General features: G+C 37.0%; 1 protein-coding gene across 1 annotated transcript; it reads left to right on the forward strand.

Annotated features, from left to right (window-relative positions):
* On the forward strand, positions 1–25,003 carry NIPSNAP3A (nipsnap homolog 3A). Its single transcript, XM_043973557.1, has 6 exons — positions 1–271; positions 4,654–4,867; positions 8,154–8,312; positions 10,621–10,770; positions 24,422–24,508; positions 24,851–25,003. The coding sequence occupies exons 1-6, from the start codon at positions 209–211 to the stop codon at positions 24,925–24,927; spliced, it is 750 nt and encodes a 249-aa protein (XP_043829492.1). The 5' UTR covers positions 1–208; the 3' UTR covers positions 24,928–25,003.
* Positions 25,004–25,542: the final 539 nt, after the last annotated feature.

Genomic DNA, 25,542 nt, shown 5'->3' on the forward strand with positions numbered 1-25,542 from the left:
TGCTTTAGGGTTGGGGTGTTTTTCCCCATCTCGGCTGCCTTAGGCGGGTCGGGCTGCCCAGGAAAGAGGAGGGGAAAGGGGAAAAAAACACTCGAAGGGGAGGGTCCGGAAGAGGAAGCCCTCCCCAACAGGACAGTTCCTGAGCTGACCGCGAAGAAAGGACAAGCCTCCCGGCTTTGGGCACGCCTTTCCCAGAACCCACCGAGCCATGTTCCACCTCCGAAGGCGCTGGTGGACTCTGGTTGCCTCAGCTTCGTGGTGCCCACCACAGGTAGAAGTGGGCGTGAAGTTCCCCCCCAACCCCGGTTCTGGGTGGGGGTGGGGCAGACCAATGGGAGGAAGTCGAGGCCGGTGGGGGCGGGGTGGTTAACTGGCGCGTGGGCCGGCGAGCTGCGGAGCCTCTCTTTAGTTCATCTCTGGAGTAGCGGTTCGCAGGTGAGCTCAAAGCCTCAGACCTCCCGCGGAGTGAGCGGGAGCGGACCTGGGCACTTGGCTCGGAATGGGAACTTTCCTCAACCGCATTGTGCGTCACCAGCTTTTTGCACCAGAAAGTTTGGGAAGGGCAGGGGGGTGAATAAGGCGAACGCCCCCTCCCCCCAAAACACATGCACACACACGGGCATACACACACATATTAAAAATCTTCCTCTTGCGCTATGGATAGGGTGGTGGGCCTGGAGTCAGGGAGCTGTGTAACACTGGGCAAGTCACTTAACCTCTCTCTTCCTCAGTTTTCTCAACTGGAAAATGGAGATAATAATAGCACTTAACTCACAAGGTTGTTGTGAGGAGCAAATAAGATAATCGTGAAGCACTTTGCAAATTTTATAGTGATATGTGAATGCTCGCTATTATAAAAATGATTGAAACACTTTGCAAATTTTTAAGTTGCTATATGGATACTGGCTATCATTACTAATTATTACAGTGGCTCAGTTTGCGTATTCTTATTCTTTAAATTGTTTCCTACAGCTTAGCAGCCCTGCATGCATTGAAAACCTAAGCAAACAGTTTCTTTATCTTTTAACCCTGAGATTCAATTCACTTGTACAAGTTTATTATACACCTTCTATATGCAAGCCATCAAAATCACAGGTTCTTCTGTTCCTCTCCCTGCCAACTTCCAATATTAGAGCAGAACCCCAGTTCGTCCACTGCATGAGTCAAGTTTAATTGAATAATTCCCCAATTTGACACTTGATCCACGGATACAAATATAATAGTTCTATGGCTTAGTTTCCAGACTAAGTATCCAGTAGCTTAGCACAATAGAAATAGACCTGGACTTGGAGTCAGGAGGACACTGTTTTGAACCCTACTTCAGACTCTTCATTGCCATGTAACTTTAGGCAAATCATTTAACTTCTCAAAACTTCTTTTAACTTATCTGCAAATGGAGATGACCATAGGGCTTAACTCACAGGTCTGTTGTGAGGATCCAGCAAGTTCATGTGTACAAAGTGTGTTGGAAACTTTAAAATGCTATCAGCTATTATGAGTTGCCAAATTAATCACCTCATAGTCAACCACCTGGTGAGAACTTCTCCATACTTAGTCCTTGCCCAAGTCCAGATATTCAGTTGATTGCTGGGCCCACCCATACTCAAAACATTTCTAGCTTTGTGTAGAATTTGCTAGACAGATTTATACCAAGGAACACATAGCCCTTGAGAGCCCAGTTACTGCCACACCAAAATGAGATAGCAGCATCTGATTGTAGTGGAAGAGTAAATGTAGAAAATTCAGAGTGAGAAGGGACCTTAAAGATTATCTGGTCTAAAAGAGACCATCCTCCTTTTACAGATAAGGAAAATGAGGCCCAGAAAAATGAAATGGCTTCCCCAGGCAAGCCATATATAATGTAAATGGCAGAACTGTAACTCAAACTCAGGTCTTCTTGACTATGAGTCTGGTAAGGTTTGTTGTTGTTTTTTTTCACTACACTTTGCTGACTTTCCCCATAGAATATATCAGCAGGAACAGGTCTTAGAGGTAGCTGGTCTATCCTGTTTATTTTACAAATAAATGACCTGAGAACCAGAGAGAGAAATCTAACATTTAGGTCTCACAACTTCAAATATAGTATCCTTTTTACTATACCATGACCCCTTAGTTTGAAATTTTGCTTTGAATTTATCTAAATATTTGAGGACGGTTTTCTTCTGAGTGTACAGAGCCTTTCATGTTGTGAGTGGGTGCTTAATAGTAACAACAACAATAATGATGTACATTTGTTTTGGGGGTGTTTTGTGAGGCAATAGGGTGTTAAGTGACTTTCCCAGGGTCACACAGCTAGTAAGTGTTAAGTATCTGAAGTCAAATTTGAACTCAGGTCCTCCTGAAATCAGGGCCAGTGCTTTATCCACTATGCCACCTAGCTGACTCTTCTGTAATCTTAGACTCACTATTTCACACTCTCCTGCTCCTTTTCCTTATCTGTAAAGCAAAGTGCTTGGAGTAGATCTCCCTTTCAATTCCTTGTTCTGTTAATTAGCTACATATGGAATTATTTCTGGTAGTTCACTCCTCCCCTACCCCCGAGAAAATAAATTCACCCACAAGAGGTATTCCTTAGCTATTTCCTAATCATTCCCATTGCATATTATTGCCCTAAATGCCATGAATAAATGTTTGCCTATGTTCAAGCAAGCTTAATTTCACAGACACCATAAAATAATAAAACTATATGGGCGGGCATCTAGGTGGTACAGTGGATAAAGCGCTGACCCTGGATTCAGGAGGACCTGAGTTCAAATCCAACCTCAGACACTTGACACTTACTAGCTATGTGACCCTGGACAAGTCACTTAACCCTCATTGCCCTGCCCCCCAAAAAAAACCAAAAACCTATATGGGCAACACTGATTACATTTCTATTACACCTACTGTCTGAATTTTTAGCAATCATTTTGTTGGTAGCATTTCTTTTGTGTAAGTCCTGTATACCCACTAATTTGCATGGCTGCTCTCCCAATTTAATATGTCATAATTAAAATATTAGAGAAGTTTAGAGACTGGATGGCCATTTATTCAGGATTTTATATAGAGAGATTCATGAGAGTGGCAGGGAATTAGACAAGATGACCCTTCTGATTTGATATATTCTAGAATTACGGTCATGAAGGCTAGAAGGTACCCTAGAGATTATCTGACCACTTTATTTTACAGAGGAGCAAACTGTCTCAAGGACATTGAACTTGCCCAGAGCTTTTTTACTACACCTTACCACTTCTTTCCTTTTTCCTTCCAAAGTTAAGAAGCACAAAATGTTGTGAAAGTTGCCCTCATACTGCTTGCCATTCAGTAGTCAATAGTCAGTAAACCTATGTTAGGGGCCTACTATGTGCCAGTCACTGTGCTGAACTTGGTAGTTAGATTGTTATATAACTAAAATATAAATTGATTTATTTAGTATTGTTATTTTTATTATATTTGCACAGTCCATTGAGGAACGATGTTATCTTTCTCCAGTGATTTGAAGTTTTCCTTTATTTCCAAAATAATCAGTTGTTGTTGTTGTTTTTAAGCTTACGTATGTCTTGGTAAATTAATTCCCACATATCTTATGTATTTTATAGTTATTTAAAATTTTTTCCTAGGTTTTGTTGTTATTGTGTAGGAGTGATGATAACTTTCATGAATTTATTTTTGTATATTCCTACTTTACTGAAGTTGTGAATCCTTTGAAGTAGTTTCTTTGCTGCTTCTCCTGCATTTTCTAAGTGAACCAGCATGGCATCTGTACATTAGGATAGATTATTTATACCTTTAACTTTTCTTTTATCTTATTACTATACTTAGCATTTCTAGTACTATAGCTAACAGTTGGGAAGAATTCCAGGATTCATTTCAGATAAAGTTAGTTCTTGCTTTTAAATCTCTATTCCTAATAATATTTTTTAAAAAAGACTTCCATTATGTTAAGTTCAGGAAATGCCAAATAACCCGAAATTCTACCTGACACCAGATTAGGAAAGACAAAAATACAAAATCCTCTCCTGACATGAATGTGGTAAACTAGGCATATAACTATAATCTTGTTGAATTTAGAATTTATTCAACCTCTTTGGAAAGCAATATGGAATTTTACCATGGGAGCTGCAAAATTATTCATATCCTTTGAACAAGTGATCATACTATTAGGACTACATATACCTTAAGGAAATTATTTATGGGCCTAATGTACAAAAATGTTCCTCAAGGCATTTAATAAAAGACGAAAGCAAAAAAGATGCAAACTAAACATCTTTTGATTGGGAAAAAGTTATAAAAATTATGGTACTTAAATATAATGGTATATTATTATGTTGTAAATTAACTAATGTGTAAATCATTCAAAGTAATATAGGAAGACTTATTTAAAGTAATATGCTCAAGAAAGGGAAACAAAAATATATGTACTGAAAGTGAGGTTTCAGTAAGAATTAACAAGACCTGGCATATACTTACCAAATTCAAGCTGTTGTCTGACAAAAAGTTATCTAAAGAAACTATAATTTAAACAAAATGTTTGTAACTGCCAACCTGGATGCAGTGAATACATTCACAAATGTTCTATTTCCCAATAAAGCTCACATTTGGTCTTTATCTCTAATTTGATGGAATATAAGCTTGATTTCTGAGATATTTCAATTTGCTTTACCTTTTCTTCAGGTATGTGCATCTTTTGCTACAGGTCCCAGACAGTTTGATGGGACATTCTATGAATTTCGTACTTATGTCATACAACCAGAAAAGATGAATGAATTCCTGGAAAACACTAATAAACATATTCACCTTCGTACAGCTTGCTCTGAATTAGTTGGATATTGGAAACAAGAGTTTGGAGGAGATGTGATGAATAAAGTCTTTCATATTTGGAAATATGGTATGTGTCATGCCATTTTAAATGTTTAATTTAGATTGTCATTCTAAGAAATTAAGTGATATATATGTATATAAAATCTGAATTATTAAACAAATTTATTTAAGCAAAAAATAATAAATGTGTTCAATATTGAATTTATTTATGCGATATTGGAGAAAAAAAGATGACTATAAGAATTGTATAAGTTGGTTCCAGAAATATTGACAGCAAGCAATTGTACTTTTAAATTCTAAAATGTACATTCATTTCTTTGGTGTTTAAAGAGAGTATCAGGTTTATATTATACTTTTGCTGAGTACTTTTGCTTTCTAGAATTTGGTTTCTTCATCTATAACATGCTACATAGTGAACTTTTAACTTTTTGGTGCCATGCAAATAATTAGTGCCAGCAGTTCAAAAATTAGATAATAAAATCTTTAAATCACTTGCCCAGCTTTGACTTAATCACTTGAGGACAGTCTTGTCCAGGGCATTATGCAAAGTAAAGGGCACAGAATAAAAGGGAATGTGCTGAATGAAGAGAGAAGTTTTCCATTCATCCATATAAGGAAGTGATTCTGGAGGTATGTAGGTAGTTTCCAGTATGGACAATCTATGTGTAGATAATAGGTGTTTAGTAGGCCAGGCAAATACTAAGGTTCAAAATTGGACCAAAATGAGATAATTCATGGAGCATTTAGCCATTTGAAAAGAGGATGTTCAACAAGAGTACAACCTTTATTTCAGGTCAATATTGCTTTGTTATGCCATTGTTGGTCAGGTTGCTGGTCTTCTGTCAGAAGCCTTCTGAAAGGAGAGCTAGAACTAATGCACTGGCTGTTTTGTACTCTGAAACTAAGAAGCTATATCAATGGCCCAGGCCTTAAGTCCCCTGAGTCAATCAAGTCTCAAGGACAGTTTCAATATCATTTAAGGAAAAGAAAAGTCTAACCCACATATGAAGAACCCTGGGAGATATTCCTCCTAACATGGGCTTGTAACAACATTTATCATGTATATATTTAGGTGCATTGATGTGATATAATTGCTAGATAAAAAAGGAAGCTCACTTCTTGAACTGCACTTCTTGGTGACTGGAGAAATTGTATGCCATGGTCCTAGATTTAGTCACTGTAAAGGAACCACTCTACATTCCAGAGCCATAAGGGCTGTCATATACTCTATTATAGCATAGAAGTCATAGGAAGAGGCCTTCCTTCGCCCACTGAAGTAATCTGGAGCATAGCTTATAAACTAGAACAGACAACAGACCCCAACTTCCCCTCCCCAAATTCTATTTGTTCTACTTTTTTTCTGTTTGAATATGATATAATCACTACACTGAGAGGCAGGAGAGATCATGGTTTGAATTCCAACTTAGTCTCTCTTAATAGCCTTGTGACCATGGGTAGATCACTTAACTGTTCTAACCTCAATTTTCTCATCTTTAAAATGGGGATAATAGTAACTGTGGTTCGTTCCTCATTTGGTTATTGTGACCTTGCACTGAAAAGCCATCTAATATGGTCCCGTAATTTTAGGTGAGGAAACTTTGAAGTCTGGAGAGGTTAAAGGATTTGCCTATAGGATGTCACCCATATAGGGAGCATAGTGGTGGGATTTAAACTCAGGTCCCCCCTGTGGTGTGAGTTCTCATTCTGCATCACCACACTGAATAAGAGAATGTATCTAAAATTGTGCATAAATGTCAGCTACTACTATTTCAGCTTCCTATTCTTGTGTATATTACTCCTCATTAGTGTTTATTTTATGCATTCTCCAGTAAAGTTCAGCCATGACACCTCATCATAGCACAGAGGTAACCCTGAATTTTCATTTGTCATTGAAGAACCGGTTTCAATAAAGTCTTGCTGCCCTGGACGACTTTAAATATTGGTCTGGTGGTGGATTATCAGCCAACGACCAGCCTTTGAATTTGGAGAGTCTGGTCACTGGTTGCAATGAAGGAATTTTTTTAGAGATAGCAACTTATAAAACTGTCTACTTAGGTATGGATTATTGGATAGAATACATCTTGAAACAATAAATACATCTTTTGAAATTCTAAAATAAGAAGTAGATAGCACGCTTCCATAGATTTTTTTTTTTTTACATTTTTCTGTTACAGAAGAACCTCTTTTATGCACAGGTGCTTTTAAATGAACCACAAAACATAACAGCTATAGCTATAAATACAAAATATAGCAGTTAACCTATCAAAGAAGGCAGGTATTAGTTTTCCCTTAATTCAGCCTTTCTCTGTTTTAACCTTACACATTAGGCATCTGTGATTTTGTCCAGAGTTCTGATACAAACTACATATCATTTGTAGCTTTAGTTTTTAAGTCTTCCAGAGACTCAGATGTTAAGTAAGGATTATAATAAAGGTCTGACTTGATCTGCAAGTGGAACCACCAGCACCATCTTGACCACCATCTCCCCTCAGACCTTGATGGAAACAGCCCAGCACCCTGAACCCAAAAGCCTTGGAAATAGCAATGCTTCCAGCCCAGTGCCCCCAGGTCTCAACCCAGGAAGTTACACTGGTGGAGATGCAGCCTGGCAACAACTCCTGAAGGTGTGGCAGCTACAGGTACTGAAGATCCAGAAAAGAAGGTTCTTTCCACCAAAGTCCTTACCATTTTAAAAAATGTTTGACATCAGAAACTGATAGGATTTTATCAGTGTAAATGACATTAAAGAAGAGTTATCACCATCTGCTTTGCCAATGATGCCCCCTAAAGACTATGGGACCTTTCTATCTGACTTGGAAATCTTCCACCAGTGGTATCTTCCCCACTAGAATGTGAGCTCCTGGAGAGCAGACATTATCTTACTTTTTGTATCCCTAGTGCTTAGTACATAGTAAGAGTTTAATAAATGTTTTATAAATATATTCATTAATTCGTCTGAACTCAGCTCACTACAAATCTAATGCCCTGTCTACTGTCTTACTCTTCTTTTTTCGTATAACTTTTCTTTTAGCTTTTATCCATTTGCGATTCTTGTGGTTCACTAGCTTTAAGACCTAATAAGGACAATGTATATTTATTTAATTTAATGAGCAGATAAAATAAATAAATAATTGGGGGTGGGGGCAGGAAGTATACTGTAATCCCATTAATTCACTGATTGCATCAAAAAAAAGAGAGAAGAAAAGAAGGCATAGTCTTCAGAAGTAAGGTTCATTATCATTTTACTTGTATTATTTTTTATTCAAAATGTAGTTGACCTTTAGTTTAACCCTTAGTGAAACAGAGAACTTTTTATTTTCATCATGCTTAACATTTCTTTCCTTTTCCTACAGATGATTTTGCTCATCGAGCTAAAGTTCGGGAAGCCTTAGCCAAGGATAAAGAATGGCAAGAAAAATATATTTCCCAAAACCTACCATTTATTGTCCAACAGAAGAATGAAGTAGCTTATCTAGTACCATGGTGCAAAATAACAAAGCCTCCTAAAGAAGGTGAATCCTTCTCAGTCACTAGAACTGTTCCTGAAGTAGATTCACTGATCAGATTTTTAAGCCAGCAAGACTTTTCTAAAAGTGCCATGTTCAAAAAAATGAGAACAGTTATTTAGCTTCTATAGGAATAGGTGATGATTATTCAAAAACCATTCATTGGCCCTTTTTTGCTTATTGTTGTAGAAAAAAATTAAATATTACAGTGTTTTCCAAAGGGCGTGTAAGGGAAGGTTGTCTTGAGATTCCTAAGCCTTAGTCATAATTCATATTCATGTTTCCAAAGTTAGAAGGTCATAGGTAAAGGTTGACAGATTTTTGTAAGAAAGTAAGAAATAACATCTTTAAAAAGATTTTTAAACCTCTGAAAGTTAAAATATAAGAAGTAAACATGGGAATCAGTGCTCTAACATTAATTCCCAAATATAGGCATGTTTGTGTATAAATTTTAGTACAACTAATCTTAGTAATCTACATTCATTAAGATTAAATGTATGAAGCAGGTCATTGGGAACAGTCAGATTCTTTTATTCTGATCTAACTTTTGTCTTCCTCTTTCTTTCTTATTTCTCAGTTCATATGAAAACTTTCTCTAAAGATCTGTGAATGCATCCAGTAACATTGCCTCCTTGCTGATATCTCTTCTTGATGACTTAAAGAAATAATTACCTCAATCCACTTTTTAAGACAAGGTTAGATTAGAAAGGCATAACTTTTTTAGCATATCATTTTAATGTAAACTTAAATAATTTGTCAAAAAAGAACCTCCTGAAAATTAAAGTATTTACTTTACTCCAGTTTCTTTTCTGAAATGTTTTTATGTAATTCGTAGAGTTTAAGAGCTGGAAGGAACCTTGGAAAGTATCTAATCCAACTCTTTAATTTTCTAAACATGGAAAATGATGTTCAAGGTCACACAGCCAATAAGTGGCCAAGCCTGGACCAGGATGCAGATTATTAAATTACAGATTAATTTTTCATCTTGTTTACCTATTGCTCCACTCTTACTCTTTTTTATATTACTGAGTCTTTTTTCATGGTCCTTTTTAAATCCACACTTACCTAGGTCTCTCTCTCTAGCGTTAAGCACCAGTGAACACATATGCTTTGCCTCTGTTGTGATATCAAATCATGGTTTTCTACCTATTAAACTAATGATTCTTCAATATAACCTTCACTGGCTCCTTCACCTTCACTCCAATTCTTTTCCCAGGGTTCTTTCTTGAGTTCCCTTTTCTTCCCTCTCTTCAATTGTCTGGGGAAAATAGTTGTATTTCTTTAATAGAGAGGCAAGATTATTTTTCAGCATTTGTATGGGTACAAAGGAACAATAAAATAAATTCTACTCTTCTGGTCTAGAATTAGAGAAATACTGAAGAGTCACTTAAAATCTTTTGTATGAATGCTGTTCCTGAAAATGGCAACCTATTAAAGGAAAATACATTGAGAGAAAATATACATCTATTTCCACTGAAAATTTAGGGAAAGAAAGAAAATGTAGGAAGCTAAACACAAATGTCTTATGGGATGTTTCTAATGAATGTATTGAAGCCACTCAAAATACCCATTTCCTTTTTAAATTCCTACAACAGGCTATTGGTAATGGTAGAGTTTAGACATTTTCAGAATGTAACTAACATTCATGTACATAACACATGTGAACAATTTTTAACTCCCAAATATAAGTAGACCTTCAAATCCATGTACATGTTGGTACACAGGAAATATAAGAAGTTACTGTGATTTTTTTTTTCCTTCAGAATGAATAATTTGTGGTGTGGAAAAGCCCTTTAGGAAAGCAGATCAGAATCCATCTGTGATTTAGGAGATAAGTACTAGGGAGTTGCCTAGGGCACTTAGAGATTGAGGAATTTACTAAGATTCACCTAGCCAGAAGCTAGATGTGAACTCAAATCACACTGAGTTCAAACCAGAACTTCTATCCACCACACACACTGTCTATGCAGAGAGCTATTTTTGTTTCTGTTTACTTGTGTCCAACTCTTCATGAACCCATTTGGAGTTTTCTTGTCAAAAATACTAGAGTGGTTTGCTATTTCCTTCTCCAGCTTATTTTATAGATGAGAAAACTGAGACAAACAGCCTGAAGTGACTTGCCCAGAGTCACACAGCTAGGAAGTGTCTGAGACTGGATTTGAACTCAGGACCGCCTTACTCCAGGGCCAGCACAGTATCCACTGCACCACCCAGCTGCCCAACAGATAGCTATACTTACCAAAATGAACATGATTGGAAATTGCTTATATTCATTTTGCAGCTGATTAATTTTAAAATATGTTTCCTTCTCTAGGGGTCTATGAACTTGTCACCTTTCATATGAAACCTGGTGGCCCAGCTCTATGGGGTGAAGCCTTTCAAAGCGCAGTGAACAGCCATATCCAAGTAGGCTATTCAAAATTGATCGGAGTTTTCCACACAGAGTATGGAACACTTAATAGAGGTACTGCTTAAATCTACTTTTGATAAAAATGTTCTCTTTGCAGGAATGTTAGTCAAACTATCTGCCACTAAGTTACCTGGATTTTTTTCCCCCTTTTCTCCTTGAGATAATTTTGTGAAGCATCGAGGTGGTAGAGTAGGCATAGAGCCATACTTTGGAGTCAGGAACAGTTGACTCCAGATCACTTGCTAACTTTGTAACTCTGGGCAAGTCATTGAACCTCTCTCAACCTTACTTTCTTCCTCTGTAAAATAGGGATGATAATAGCACCCACCTCACAGGGTTGTTGAGAGGGTTAAAGGAGAGATTATCTGAAAAATTCTTTTTGAACTTTAAAGGGCAATAAAAGTGGTTTATTGTTATGATTCATCTTTACCACCTTTATATATTCAGCCAGTTATTTTTTGTTTGCTAATATATTTAAATTGGCAAAACTGAATCACCCCAAGAATATTTTAAAACAGAAGAAGTACAATAAAAAGAGGAAAAATGCAAATGATGTGAAGACTCTTTATAAGAAACTACTTTGTCCATCAGTGACAGGGGAGCTACCTTATGTGGAGTCTGAAATGGAAAGGTGCATGAGGAAAACAAAAGTGAGAAAAGCAGCTAAATTAAACCAAGGAGAGAAATTCTGTGCCAGAGAGGGTTCAGTTTTGAGGGCATTGAGGGTCTCATTATCAAGATATCTGAAAGAGAAGGGAAGAGAGCAAATGGTGGTTTTTTTAAAAAATCAATAATCTTATTTTTTTTAAGTAATTGAAAGAATATCATCTCATGCGCCTACTTTCCCATTGCTAAAAAAAAAAAACTTAGTATATCTATATGTGTGTGTGTTGAGAGATACATTTACATATATGTATATGTATGTGTACACACACACACACACACACACACATATATATATATATATATATATATATACTCACATATATTTTTATACACTTATATAGTCACACTTATACCAAGGACATAGTTGAGAAGGGAATGGAAAGTTTTGTACAACAGTATTCTGCAGCAGATCACATCTTTATGGTCACATAATTGACTAAAAGGTTTAGAAAGTACAGGTTCCTGCTCTTCTCACTGTTTGACTACAGAAAAGCATTTGATTCAGTAGAATAAGGTATTCTCTCTATATAGGTCAGAATCATAAAGGATTCTTTGAAAGATGTAACAATAATCATCATCTTGTTATTCAAGGAAGAGTCTAAATAGAAGAGAAATAATTCCCCATCCATGAGGAGGTACTCCAAATGCTCCTGTTTTTATTGCATCAAGCCCCAGAACATTGCAATACCTCCTAAATTCGATCAAGAGTCCAGCCTATCATCTGTCCTCTGGACCTTAGCCCATACTGCTCATTGTACTATGGACCACCCTCAAGTCAAGTAAACCAGTAGATTAGCTTTGAGCAGTGTGGAAAGTGTGGGAAAAAAATTCTCTTCTGGAATGCAGGAAGCTTATGCTCTCTGTCTCAAGCACTTGGCTGGGACTCCGGAGGATGCAGCCGCGTGGTCCCCCTCTCTTCTCTCCTTTCTACACCTCTCCTGGATACTGACTTACCTTACCCAGGGGTGCTCGGCCCAGCCCCCCTTCCTGGAATTCTATGCTGGGTTTATACATGGTAAAATTTACAATAAATGCTAAATGCCAAAAAAAAAAAAAAAAAAGAGTCTAGCCTATGAAAACAGTAAAAAAAAAAAAAAAAGAGTCTAGCCTATGAAAACAGTAAAAAAAAAAAAAGAGTCTAGCCTATGAAAACAGTAAAAAAAAAAAAAGCAAGGGGATAAAGGGTAGTTATTGTCCAAATTATGCTATGCAGGTGGGTGTACAACCCATATAACAATCCATCAATGCACATGTCCTAGACAGATGCACAGTGGGCAGTGAACTGACCCAGAATTAAATAGGAGTAAGAGAGCAGGCTATCCTATGCTGTTTAATGACCCCCCAACCTTCTCCCTAAAGAAAAGGTCCTTCCCTTAAACAGCAGTATTCTTATTATGCTATTTGACTGTGAGGCCTGGAATGTCTCTGAAGAACTAAAACTATAAATTATTCAGAAGGCAATGGAGAGACATAAGATAGGCACTGTAAAGAATGTTTAAAAGCAGAGTAGATTCCCCCCAAGCTCATTCACTAGATTTCCCACAGAGGATATGGAACAGGACCATTGGATGAGAGGGCACTGATGGTTATGAAGTACATCATTCATTGAAGGCAGTATCTACATCAAGGACCTCACAGTCACTAGAGTTTTCTAATATTTTCTGGATTCAGATGTGTTTTATCTTGATGAATGTAATACCAGGTTATTTGTTGCGTGTTTCCCTGATTGAGAATGTTGAACTTTACCTTTTGAATACCAAGAAAAAAAAATGAATCACCTTATATCTGATTTGGAGAGTGAATATTAAAGCAACCAGGAGACTTGAGTGTGAATCCTAAGTAGCAATGGGACTGTGGACCTGCAGCTTAACCTCTTGGGGCCCCCATTTCTTCAATTTTTAGATAATAGGGTAAAATAAAGGTTACGTATAGCAGAAAGCTATGCAGAAATGTTGACTGAGTTCGTTTGAAAGGAATCATATTATGATTACAATTGGAAGACATATTAGGAGGAAGGAAAAAGGAAACAAGAATTTATTAAGTGAAAACTATATGCCAGGCACTGTGCTAGGCACTTTATAAATATTATCTCCCTTGATCTTCACAATAGCCTTGGCAGATAGGTCTCATTTTTGTCCCCATTTAACAGTTAAGGAAACTGAGGCAGACAGAAGTTGAGTAACTTGCCCAGGATCACACATCTAATAGCTAGCAAAGGTTTGAGGGTGAATTTGAATTCAGGTCTTCTTGACTCCAGGCCCAGTGTTCTTTCCACTGAGCCACCCAGCTGCCTGCTAGAGATTATCTGGTGTTATCTTCCCACCAAGTTAAAAACAAAAAAATCTTATAAAAAATATCCCTGATAGAGGGCAGAGCCAAGATGCCTGAAAGCCAGGAAGTTGCCGGAGCTCTCCTGAGTTTCCCTTGGAAACAACATTAAATCAAGCCTCTCAAGGGATTGTGGAGCTACCAAACCTACAAAAAGACAGAGAGACACAATCTTCCAACTTGAGATAATTTAGAAGCCTTTAGGAAAGGTCGGTCTCACTTGGGGAAAAGGGGAGCACAGCTCAGCACTGTGCAGAGGGTGTCCAGACAAGTCAGTAGGAGGCTCTTGGCCACAGAATAGATCAGCAGCTGAGGCCCCTTGGTCCTGGCCAGCAGGCCAGCAACTCCCCCACCCCCAGCCCCAGCTGAGAGGGCAAACTGCCAGCTAGAGAACCACCCACAGGACAGGTGCAACTAGACCAAGACATCCCAGATCAGGAAGCAAGTCCAGAGTGGTGAGGAATCCACAAGTCCCAGAGACCTCAGAGCAGAAAGCCAATGACCAGGCCCCTATCCCCAAGTGCAAGAACCATGCAACAGTGGCCCCTGTGCCCCAGGAGCAGAGCTCAATTTTAAAAGTCAAAAAATAGGCTACAACATGAGTAAGAAACAGAAAAGGACCCTTACCATTGAGAGCTTCTGTGTCAAAGAAGACCAAAACAGAAATTTGGTGAGGACAATACTGTCAAAATGCCTACATGTGAAGCCTTAAGGGGTGAGGTGAATTGGTCTCAAGACCAAAAAGCCTTCTTGGAAGAGCTCAATTTTTTTAAATCAAATAAGAGAGTTAGAAGAAAAATGGGAAAAGAAGTATGAGTTATGCAAAAAAAATATGAAAAAAGAGTCAACAGTTTGCAAAAGGAAGCACAAAAAAAATGACTGAAGAGAACAATTCTTTAAAAAATACGATTGACCAAAAGGAAAAAAAAAATGGCCAAATGGAAAAGGAAGTACAAAAGCTTACTGAAGAAAATGATGCCTTAAAAATTAGAAATGAGCAGTGGAAGCTAATGACTCCATGATTCCATGGCTCCAATAATGAGTCAAACAGAATCAAAATAATAAAAAATAGAAGAAAATGTGAAATACCTTATTGAAAAGACCTGGAAAATACATCCAGGAGAGATAATTTAAGAATTATTGAACTACCTGAAAGCCATGATCAAAAAGAGTCTAGACACAATATTCCAGGAAATTATAAAAGAGAACTGCCTTGATATTATAGAATTAGAGGATAAAATAGTCATTAAAAGAATCCATCAATCACTTTCTGAAAGAGACCCCAAAAGGAAAATTCCAAGGAATATTGTAGCCAAATTCCAGAATTATTAGGTAAAGGAGAAAATACTTCAACCAGAAAGAAAAAATTTTAAATATCATGGAGCCATACTCAGGATTACACAGGATCTGGCAACTTCAACAGTAAAGGATCAGAGGACTTGGAATATGATATTCTGGAAGGCAGAGGAGCTTGGATTGCAACCAAGAATCAACTACCCAGAAGAATGGAGCATTATCTTTCAGGGGGAAAGATGAATATTCACTGAAATGGGGGTGTTTTAAGTTTTCCTGATGAAAAAACCACAACTGAACAAAAAATTTGGCCTTCAAATACAAGATTCAAGAGAATAATAAAAAGGTAAACAAGGGAAAAAGTTATTCGATAAGATGAAACTGTTTATATCCTTACACAGGAAGATAATATTTGTAACTCTTGAGAACTGTATCTCTATTTGTACAGATATAAGGAGTATACATAGAGGGTATAGGTATAAATTGACTTTGATATGATGATATAAAAAATAAGGGGTGGAAAAAAAAGAATATATGGGGAGAAGAGGAAAGGGGAGGTAGAATGGGGTAAATTACATCACATGAAGAGGTGCAAAAAACGTATTACAATAGAGGGAAAGAAGGTAGGGGTGAGCATTGTTTCAGCTTTACTCTCACTGGATTTGGCTCAAGGAGGAAATAACATGCACACTCATTAGGATAAAGAAATTTAGCTTACCCTTTAGGGAAGTGGAAGGGTAAAGAGAAAAGGGGGGGCATTGATAGAAGGAAGGGCAGAAGCAGGGGAGGAAAGGGAAAGAAAAGGGATGGAGGCTGATAAAAGGGAAAGCAGATTGAGGGAAGCAGCGATCAGAAGCAAAACACTGGTGAGAAGGAATAGGCTGAAAGAAGAAAGAAAAGTATTTTTAAAAGGGGAAAATAGGATGGAGGGAAATACACAGTAATTATAACTGTGAATGTGAATGGGATGAACTCTCCAGTAAAATGGAAGCAAATAGCAGAGTGGATTAAAAACCAGAATCCTACAATATGTTATTTACAAGAAAGACATTTGAAACAGAGATACACACAGAGGAAAGCTAAAAGGTTGGAGCAGAATATATTATGCTTCAGCTAAAGTAAAGAAAGCAGGGGTAGCAATCCTTATCTCAGACAAATCAAAAGAAAAAATAGATCTAATTAAAAGAGATAAAGAAGGAAACTACATCTTGCTAAAAGGTACCATAGACAATGAAGTAATATCAGTACTAAACATAAGCACCAAGTTGTATAGCATCCAGATTCTTAGAGGAAAAAAATAAATTACAAGAGGAAATAGAAAGCAAAACTATACTAGTGGGAGATCGTAAACTCCCCCCCTCTCAGAACTAGATAAATCTAACCACAAAATAAATAAGAAAGAATTTTAGAAAAGTTAGATGTGATAGACACCTGGAGACAATGGAATGGGAATAGAAAGGAATATACATTTTCCTCAGTGGTACATGGCACATACACAAAAACTGACCATATATTAGGACACGAAAACCTCATAGTCAAATTTAGAAAGGCAGAAATAATAAATGCATCCTTCTCATATCACAATGCAATAAAATTTACATGTAATAAAGAGCCACAAAAAATAGATTGAAAATTAATGGAAGCTAAATAATCTCATCCTAAAGAATGAGTGGGTCAAACAACAAATCATAGAAACAATCAATAATTTCATCAAAGAGAATGAGAAACTTATGGGATGCATCGAAAGCAATTCATAGGGGAAATTTTATATCTCTAAAAGCTTACATGATTAAAATAGAGAAAGAAGAGATTAATGAATTGGGCATGAAAATAAAAAAGCTAGAAAAATAACGAATTAAAAATCCCCAATTAAATACTAAAATAAAAATTCTGAAAATCAAGGGAGAGATTAATAAAATTGAAAGTAAGAAAATGATAGAATTAATAAATAAAACTAAGAGCTGGTTTTATGAAAAAAATCAATAAAATAGATAAACCTTGGTTAATTTTATTTTAAAAAAGAAAAAAACAAATTACTAGTATCAAAAATGAAAGGGGTGAGGGGCAGCCAGGTGGCGCAGTGGATAGAGCACCAGCCCTGGATTTAGGAGTACCTGAGTTCAAATCCGGCCTTAGACACTTGACACTTACTAGCCGTGTGACCCTGGGCAAGTCACTTAACCACAATTGCCTCACCCAAAAAAAAAAAATGAAAGGGTTGAGTAGAAATTAAAGCAATAATTAGGAACTATTTTGCCAAACTGTATGCCAATAAATTTAATAATCTAAAGGATATAGCTGAATATTTACAAAAATATAAATTGCCCAGATTAACAGAAGAGGAAATAAAAGACTTGAATAGCCCCATTTTAGAAAAAGAAATTGAACAAGCCATCAATGAATTCCCTAAGGAAAATTCTCCAGGGCCATATGGGTTTACAAGTAAATTCTACCAAACATTTAAAGAACAATTAATTCCAATACTTTACAAACTATTTGCAAAAATAGGTGAAGGAGTTCTACCAAATTCCTTTCATGACACAAATATAGTATTGATAGCTAAACCAGTCAGAGCCAAAACAGAAAAAAGAAAATTATTGACCAATTTCCCTAATGAATATTGATGTGAAAATTTTAAATAAAATATTAGCAAGGATATTATAGCAATTTATCACCAGGATAATACACTATGACCAAGTGGGATTTATACTAGGAACGTAAGACTGGTTCAACATTAAGAAAACTATTGGAGTAGCTAGGTGGTGCAGTGGATAGAGCACTGGCCATGGAGTCAGGAGTACCTGAGTTCAAACCCAGCCTCAGACCCTTGACACTTACTAGCTGTGTGACCCTGGGCAAGTCACTTAACCCCAATTGCCTCACCAAAAAAAAAAAAAAAAAAAGATAAGCAGTATCTACCTAAAACCAGGGAACATTATATGTCATGGGAATAAGATAGCAGCATTCCCAATAAGATCAGGGGTGAAACACGGATGTCCATTATCACCTGTATTATTTAATATTGTACTAGAAGTGTAAGCTTTAGCAATAACAGAAGAAAAAGGAATTGAAGGAATTAGAATAGGCAAGGAGGAAATAAAACTATCACTCTTTGCAGATGATATTATGGTATACTTAGAGAATCCTGAGAATCAACTAAAAAGCTACTTGAAACAATTAACAGCTTTAGCAAAGTTGCAGGATATAAAATAAATCCACATAAAGCATCAGCATTTCTATACATTACCAAGAAAGCTCAGCAGCAAGAGCTAGAAAGAGAAATTCTATTTAAAATAACTGTAGACAATATAAAATATTTGGGAGTCTACCTGCCAAGACAAACCCCAAAACTCTTTGAACACAATTACAAAACACTTTTCACACAAATAAAATTTTATCTAAATAATTGGGAAAATATTAATTGCTCATCGATAGGCCAGGCTGATATAATAAAAATGACAATTCTACCTAAATCAATTTACTTATTCAGTGGCATACCAGACTACCAAAATATTATTTTATAGAGCTAGAAAAGAATAATGAAATTCATCTGAAAGAACAAAAGGTCAAGAATATCAAGGGAACCAATGAAAATAATTCACAGGAAGGTGGGCTAGCTGTCCCTTATCTGAAGCTATTCTATAAAGTGACAATCATCAAAACTATTTGGTACTTGCTAATAAATAGAGTGGTAGATCAGTGAAATAGTTTAGGCACAGGAGACACAATAGTAAATGACTATAGTAAATCTACTGTTTGATAAAACCAAAGATTCCAGCTTCTGGGATAAGAATTCAATATTTGATAAAAACTACTGGGAAAACTGGAAGATACTGTGGCAGAAACTGGGCATAGACCAACATTTTACACCATATACCAAAAATAAGGTCAAAATGGGTACATGCTTTAGACATAAAGGGTGACACCATAGGCAGATTAGGAAAAGAAGGAATAGTTTACCTCTCAGATCTATGGAGAGGAGAAGAATTTATGACCAAACAAGAGATAGAGAATATTATGAAACGCAAAATTTTGATTACATTAAATTAAAAAGGTTTTATTCAAACAGAAGCGATGCAGCCAAGACTAGAAGGAAAGCAGAAATCTGGGAAACAATTTTTACATCTACTGTTTCTGATAAAGGCCTCATTTCTAAAATATATAGATAAGGAACAGCTTCCAGGAGGCAGAGCCAAAATGGTGGAGGAAAGGCAGTAACCACTCAGACTTTCTGACACAATTAACCCACCCAAAACACTCCAAACACAGCCAGAACGCAACTCCTGCAGCAGCAGAACCCACAGAAAGAGGGCTCAGATTATTTCCAGCTAAAGACACCTTGGAAGTTCAGCAGAAGGGGGATCCTGGCTGGGAATGGAGTCCAGCCCTGCGATCGCACCAACACAGATACAGCCCCAGTCAGGCTGTGCCAGAAAAAATTAGCCCCGAGCCTCCAAAACAGCTGCAGTGTCAGTATCTTCTGGAATAAAGCTCACAGTCTGTTGAGAGGACTGAATGGCTGGTCGGCGGGTTGGGAGTGGGGAGGAGTCTACAGGGGTGTATGCAAGAGCTAAGAGGGGATTTAGATGTCCTACTCTGGCAGGGAACCAGGAAGAAACTTTGAGCAGTGGCTGCCCAGGTTGGGGAGGGGTATAGGCACATTGGAGCGAGCAACCACAGCACATAAAGTTTTTCTTTCTGGTTGATTGGCTAATTGGCCTGGGATAATCTATGGACCAAAGAAAGGGCCCACCAAGTGAAGAAAGTGCCGTTCATTAAATCATGACACATGGGAGCCCCTGAAGCTTAGGACATTATATTCTGGAAGCAGGACCCCACACTAAGAAGGAGTTAAAAGTTAAGTGAAAGATGGGCAGGGTGAGCAGGCAGAGAAAATTGCAAACCATAGAAACTTCTTTAGTGACAAGGAAGATTGAGGTGCACCCTCAGAAGAGTATAGCAACATCAGGAACCCTACATCTAAAGCTTCCAAGAAAACTATGTATTTGTCTCAGGCCATATAAGTGCTCAAAAAGGACTTTGAAGATAAAGTTAGAGAGGTAGAGGAAAAAATGGAAAGAGAAATTAGGGTAATTCAGGAAAGACATGAGAAAAAAGTCAACAGCTTGAAAAGCCAAATGGAAAAACTCTCTGATGAAAATAATTGCCTAAGAATTAGGATTGAACATTTGGAAGCTAGCAACTTTATGGGAAACCAAGACACAATAAAGCAAATCCAAATGAATTAAAAAATAGAGGGCAATGTCAAATATCTTCTTGGAAAAACTGCTGACCTGGAAAATAGATCCAGGAGAGATAATTAGAAAATTATTGGACTACCTAAAAACCATGATCAAGAAAAGAGCTTAGACATCATCATCATCTTCCAGGAAATTGTCAGGGGAAATTGCCCTGATATTCTAGAAGCAGGAGGTAAAATAGAAATTAAAAGAATCCACTGATCACCTCCTGAAAGAGATCCCCAAATGAAAACTCCCAGGAATATTATAGCCAAATTCTAGAGCTCCCAGGTCAAGGAGAAAATATTGTAACCTGCCAAAAGGAAAGAATTCAAGTACTCTGGAGCCACAGTCAGGATAGCACAAGATCTAGGAGCTTCTACATTAAAGGATCAGAGGCCATGGAATATTATATTCCAGAGGGCAAAGGAATTGGGATTACAACCAAGAATCACCTATCCAGCAAAACTGTGTATAATCTTTCAGAGGACAAAATGGGACTTCAATGAAAAAGACTTTCAGGTATTTGTAATGAAAAGACCTGAACCGAATGGAAAATTTGACTTTCAAATACAAGACCCTAGAGAACTATAAAAAGGTAAACAGGAAAAAGAAATTAAGAGGGATATTAAAAGGTTAAACTGTTTAGATTCCTACATGAGAAGATGATAAGTCTAACTCATGAGAACTTTCTCAGTATTAGGGCAGATGATAGAAATAAATTTAGACAGAGGGCACAGGTGGGAATTGATTATGAAGGGATAATACTTGCAAAATAGTTATTTTTTGTTTATATCTTTTTGTGGGGTGGTTGGAGTTGGGTGACTTGCTTGGGGTCATGATGACATCTTTAGGGTAAAATTGAGGGGTGAGAGGAATGCACTGGGGGAGGGGGAATGGGGTGAAATCCCACATGAAAGAAACAGGAAAGGGCTTATGGAGCTTGAGGAGAAATTGGGGAGGAGCAGGGCAGTAAATGAACTTTATACTCATAGGCTCAAAGACCTTAATTTTATCAGAGTTGGCTCAAGGAGAGATCAACATACACACCCAATTGAGTGGAGTAATCTATTTAAGATGGGCAGTAAATGAGCCTAACATTCATCAGAATTGGCTCAAAGACCTTAATCTCATCAGAATTGGCTCAAGGAGGGAATAACATACACACTCAATTGGGTGGAGTAATCTATCTAATCCGGCAGGAAAATAGAAGTGGAAGGGGATAAGGAGGGAGGGGCAAAATAAGGGAGAGCAAATTGGGGGAGGGGGCAGTCAGAAGCAAATCCCTTTTGAGGAGGGATAGGGTGACAGAAGATGGATAATAGAATAAATATGGGGAAGGAAATAGGATGGAGGGAAACAGTTAACAATGCTAATTGTGAAAAAGAGAAAAAGGAAGAAAAAAATTGTACAAAAAATAACAATTTATAGCAACTCTTTGTGGTGGCTAAGAATTGGAAATCAATGAAATGTCCATCAATTGGGGATTGACTCAACAAGCTGTGGTATATGATTGTAACGGAATAATATTGTGCTATAAGAAATGACAAGCAGGATGATTTCAGAAAAACTTGGAAAGACCCATATGAACTGATGTATAGTGAAGTGAGCAGAACCAGTAGGACATTGTGCAGTGACAGCAGTATTTTTCTGAGCAATTGTGAATGACTTAACTACTCTCAGCAATAAATGAATCAAGACAATCCCAAAGGGTAATGATGAAGCATACTATTCACCTCCAAAGAAATAACTGATACTGATTGAACACAGACTAAAAAAAAAAAAGAGCACTTGTGGATTATACATATATAACCTATATTGGATTGGTTGCTGTCTTGTGGAGAGTGGAGGAAAGGGAGGGAGGGAGAAAAATTTGGAACTCTAAATCTTATAAAACTGAATGTTGGAGGGGCAGCTAGGTGGTGCAGTGGATAGAGCATCAGCCCTGGATTAAGGAGGACCTGAGTTCAAATCCAGCCTCAAACACTTAACACTTACTAGCTGTGTGACCCTGGGCAAGTCACTTAATCCCAACTGCCTCACAAAAAAAAAAAAAAAAAGAATGTTGGAAACTAACTTTACATGTAATTGGAAAATAAATAAATAAGAACTATGAAGTCTGAATGTAGATCAAAGAAAGAAATAAATCAAATTTATAGGTATACAAGTCATTCCCCAATTGAGAAGTGGTCAAAGGAAAAACAACAGGCAATATTCAGATGAAGAAATCAAAACTATGTGTTGCCATATGAAAAAAAAATGCACTAAGTCACTACTGATTAAAGAAATGCAAATTAAAACAACTCTGAGGTACCACCTCATGCCTGTCAGATTGGGTAATATGACAAAAAAAGGAAAATAATAAATGTTGGAGAAGCTGTGGAAATATTGGAAAACTCATGCATTGGTGGAGCTGTGAACTAATCTAGCCATTCTGGAGAGCAGTTTAGAACTATGCCTAAAGGGCTATGGAACTGTCCATACCCCTTTGACCCAGGAATACCACTACTAGGTCTATATCACAAAGAGATCATAAAAAAGGGAATATGGCCTACATGTACAAAAATATTTATTGTAGCTCTCTTCGTGGTGGCAAAGAATTGGAAATTGAGGGAACACCCATCAATTGGGGAATGGCTAAACAAGTTGTATATGAATGTAATGCAATACTATTGTGCTGCAAGAAATGATGAGCAGGCAGATTTCAGAAAAACTCAAGGGGACTGATGCTGAGTGAAGTGAGCAGAACCAGGAGAATATTATACACAGTAACAGTAACATTGTATGATAATCAACTGTGATAGACTTAGCTCTTCTCAGCAAGACAGTGATCCAAGACAATTCCAAAGGACTCTTGATGGAAAATGCTCTCCACATCCAGAAAAAAGAACTGTGGAATCTGAATGCAGATTGAACCATACTATTTCTACTCTTTTTTGTTGTTGTTTTTTCCTTTTTTGAGGTTTTTCCCTTTTGTTCTGATTCTTCTTTCACAACATGACTAATGCATAAATATGTTTAATGTGATTATATATAATCTATTTCAGTTTGCTTTCTATCTTGGGGAGGGGGGAGGGAGGGAAGAAAATTTGGAACTCAAAATCTTATAAAAACAAATGTTGAAAACTATATATGTAAATGGGAAAAATAGAATACTATTAAGATTAAAAAAAAAAGAATGAAGGACAACAACGAATTTTCTATTCCTAAAAAAACCCCAAAACCCAGAAACAGAAACAAACATCCCTGATGAATGGTCACCAGAAATTTTCTGAACACTTAAGCATTCCGTTTTTTTTTCTTGTTGGCTATTGTAGAGTCCTTCGTGTTTATCTAAAATTTGCTCTCTTGTAACTTTCACCCAGTAGAGTTCCAAAACCCCCAAGGAGCGTATGAATGAAAAATGCATTTATTAATTTCTTACCATGTGTAAGTATTGTGTGAAGAGCTGGAAGTACAAATAGAAAATCACAACAGTCCCTGCTTTCAAGAATCCACATTCCAACAATAGGAGACAACATGTACAAGATATTTCAAATGCATAGTACCAAGCCCTGCTTTAATAGTTAAAGATCCTATTATGTTTTTAAGAATCCTTCTCTTTTCCAGGCTAAGCACTCCCACTCCTTCAACTCTTCCTCATCCTGGCTACCCTCTTCTAGACATCCTGCAGGTTGTCTCGTAGAATGTGTGGCATACAGAACTGAAAACAGTATTGTAGTAGAAGTCTTAACATTGTAAAGTATATTAGGATTCCTTTTGTTATTAGTTTGGTTGCTCTGGATTGGATTAATTGTTAGGGCAGCTAAATCACAGTGTTGACTCTTTAATGATGAAGTAATGAAAACCTCTAGATCTTTTACATGATATAGATGCACTGCTGGTATACCTCGTCTTCCCTCTCCTGAACTTAATGCCATTGCCTTTTTAGCCTAAATAAAGTGCTTTACATTTTTCTTTAATAAATTTAATCATGTTTTTGGGAGCAGTGTGCCGTATTTTGATCTCAAGGGTGCTTTCTGATTCTCTGTTTCTTCTGAAATCCTTTTGAATTCCACCTCTGTATGGTATTCTCTTATTGGAAAAGTGTATTAAAGAACAAAACTCAGCACTGTTGATTCCCTTGGATTTTCTTTTTTTACTTTTAATAATGAAATGTTCGGATTTGGTTTCCACAGTTCATGTTCTTTGGTGGACTGAGACACCAGACACTCGAGCAGCTGGAAGACACAGAGCCCATGAAGATGCCCGAGTGGTGGCAGCCGGTGAGCTGGGGGACTGGGTCCTTGTTCAGCATGAATTACTTTTGCGTCCAAAACATATTAAGTCAGGTTTGTGTAGGTTTGAATTAACATTAGAGTCAGCATTGCATAGTGAGAAGACTTGAATTTGGAGTCTAAAAGCCTGAATTCAAGCCCTGGCTCTGCCAATCACTAGGTATGAGCCTCAGTTCCCTTACCCACAAATTGGAAAAAGTGGTAACTACCTACCTTATTAGAGTTGTTAGAATCAACTCAGATGAAGGACCATAAAATGCTTTGTAGATGTAAATGCTGTATTAATTTCAGTTAAAATTATTACTAATATATTGGCTTTCCCCCCCCCAGTCCGGGAGAGTTGTACCTACCTGGAATCTCAAGAAAATGTGCTTCTCATTCCAACAGCATTTTCACCACTAAAGTAATTTTTCTGCAGAAATAAGAAGATACTTACTATATCTGCATTATACCAACAGTCTCTAATAAAGTTCCTTAAATTCACCCAACTTCTTATTTTTATTTGACTAAATTAATGAGCTAATTAACTGAAACAGTCCAGTTCACTGTGTTTGTGCAAGGCATAGGACTAGACACTTTGGGTTATATTGGCAAAATCAGAGTAGCTACTGTTCTTCAAGAGTTTTACTGGCCTAACACAGGTACTAAGTGGGACATTCTTCATCACTTTCACTCTATCTTGTTGATCACTTTCTTCAGTAACATTTCAGTGTCTGGTAGACTTAGTGAAAATTTATTTGTTGTATTGTTAACATTACTTCATTAATATTTCTCTTTTTCTCCTATTGGATTTGTAGTCATCTTTGTTTGCTTTTTCCAGTAATCTTACTTGAGTTAATGAGACTTATTTATTAGGCAAGATTGTACTTTTCCATAACCAGGATTACAAAAAAAGTCTTTTTTTCTACCATTTCAAACCCATTTTTTCTTGAGTACCATTTATTTTCACCTAATAAAGTCTATTTTATAATGGACATATATAAATATCAGGAAAAATCTAAGTTTTCTCTTTGTAAAAAAGA

This window comes from Dromiciops gliroides, chromosome 1, assembly GCF_019393635.1.
Source record: "Dromiciops gliroides isolate mDroGli1 chromosome 1, mDroGli1.pri, whole genome shotgun sequence".
Lineage (NCBI taxonomy): Eukaryota > Metazoa > Chordata > Mammalia > Microbiotheria > Microbiotheriidae > Dromiciops > Dromiciops gliroides.

Excerpts from the sequence above, each read along its gene's own strand:
- NIPSNAP3A (XM_043973557.1), top strand. The coding sequence starts at position 209 with ATGTTCCACCTCCGAAGGCGCTGGTGGACTCTGGTTGCCTCAGCTTCG. Across the intron at positions 272-4,653 it reads CTTCGTGGTGCCCACCACAG|GTATGTGCATCTTTTGCTAC; the intron begins GTAGAAGTGGGC and ends CCTTTTCTTCAG. Across the intron at positions 4,868-8,153 it reads CTTTCATATTTGGAAATATG|ATGATTTTGCTCATCGAGCT; the intron begins GTATGTGTCATG and ends CTTTTCCTACAG.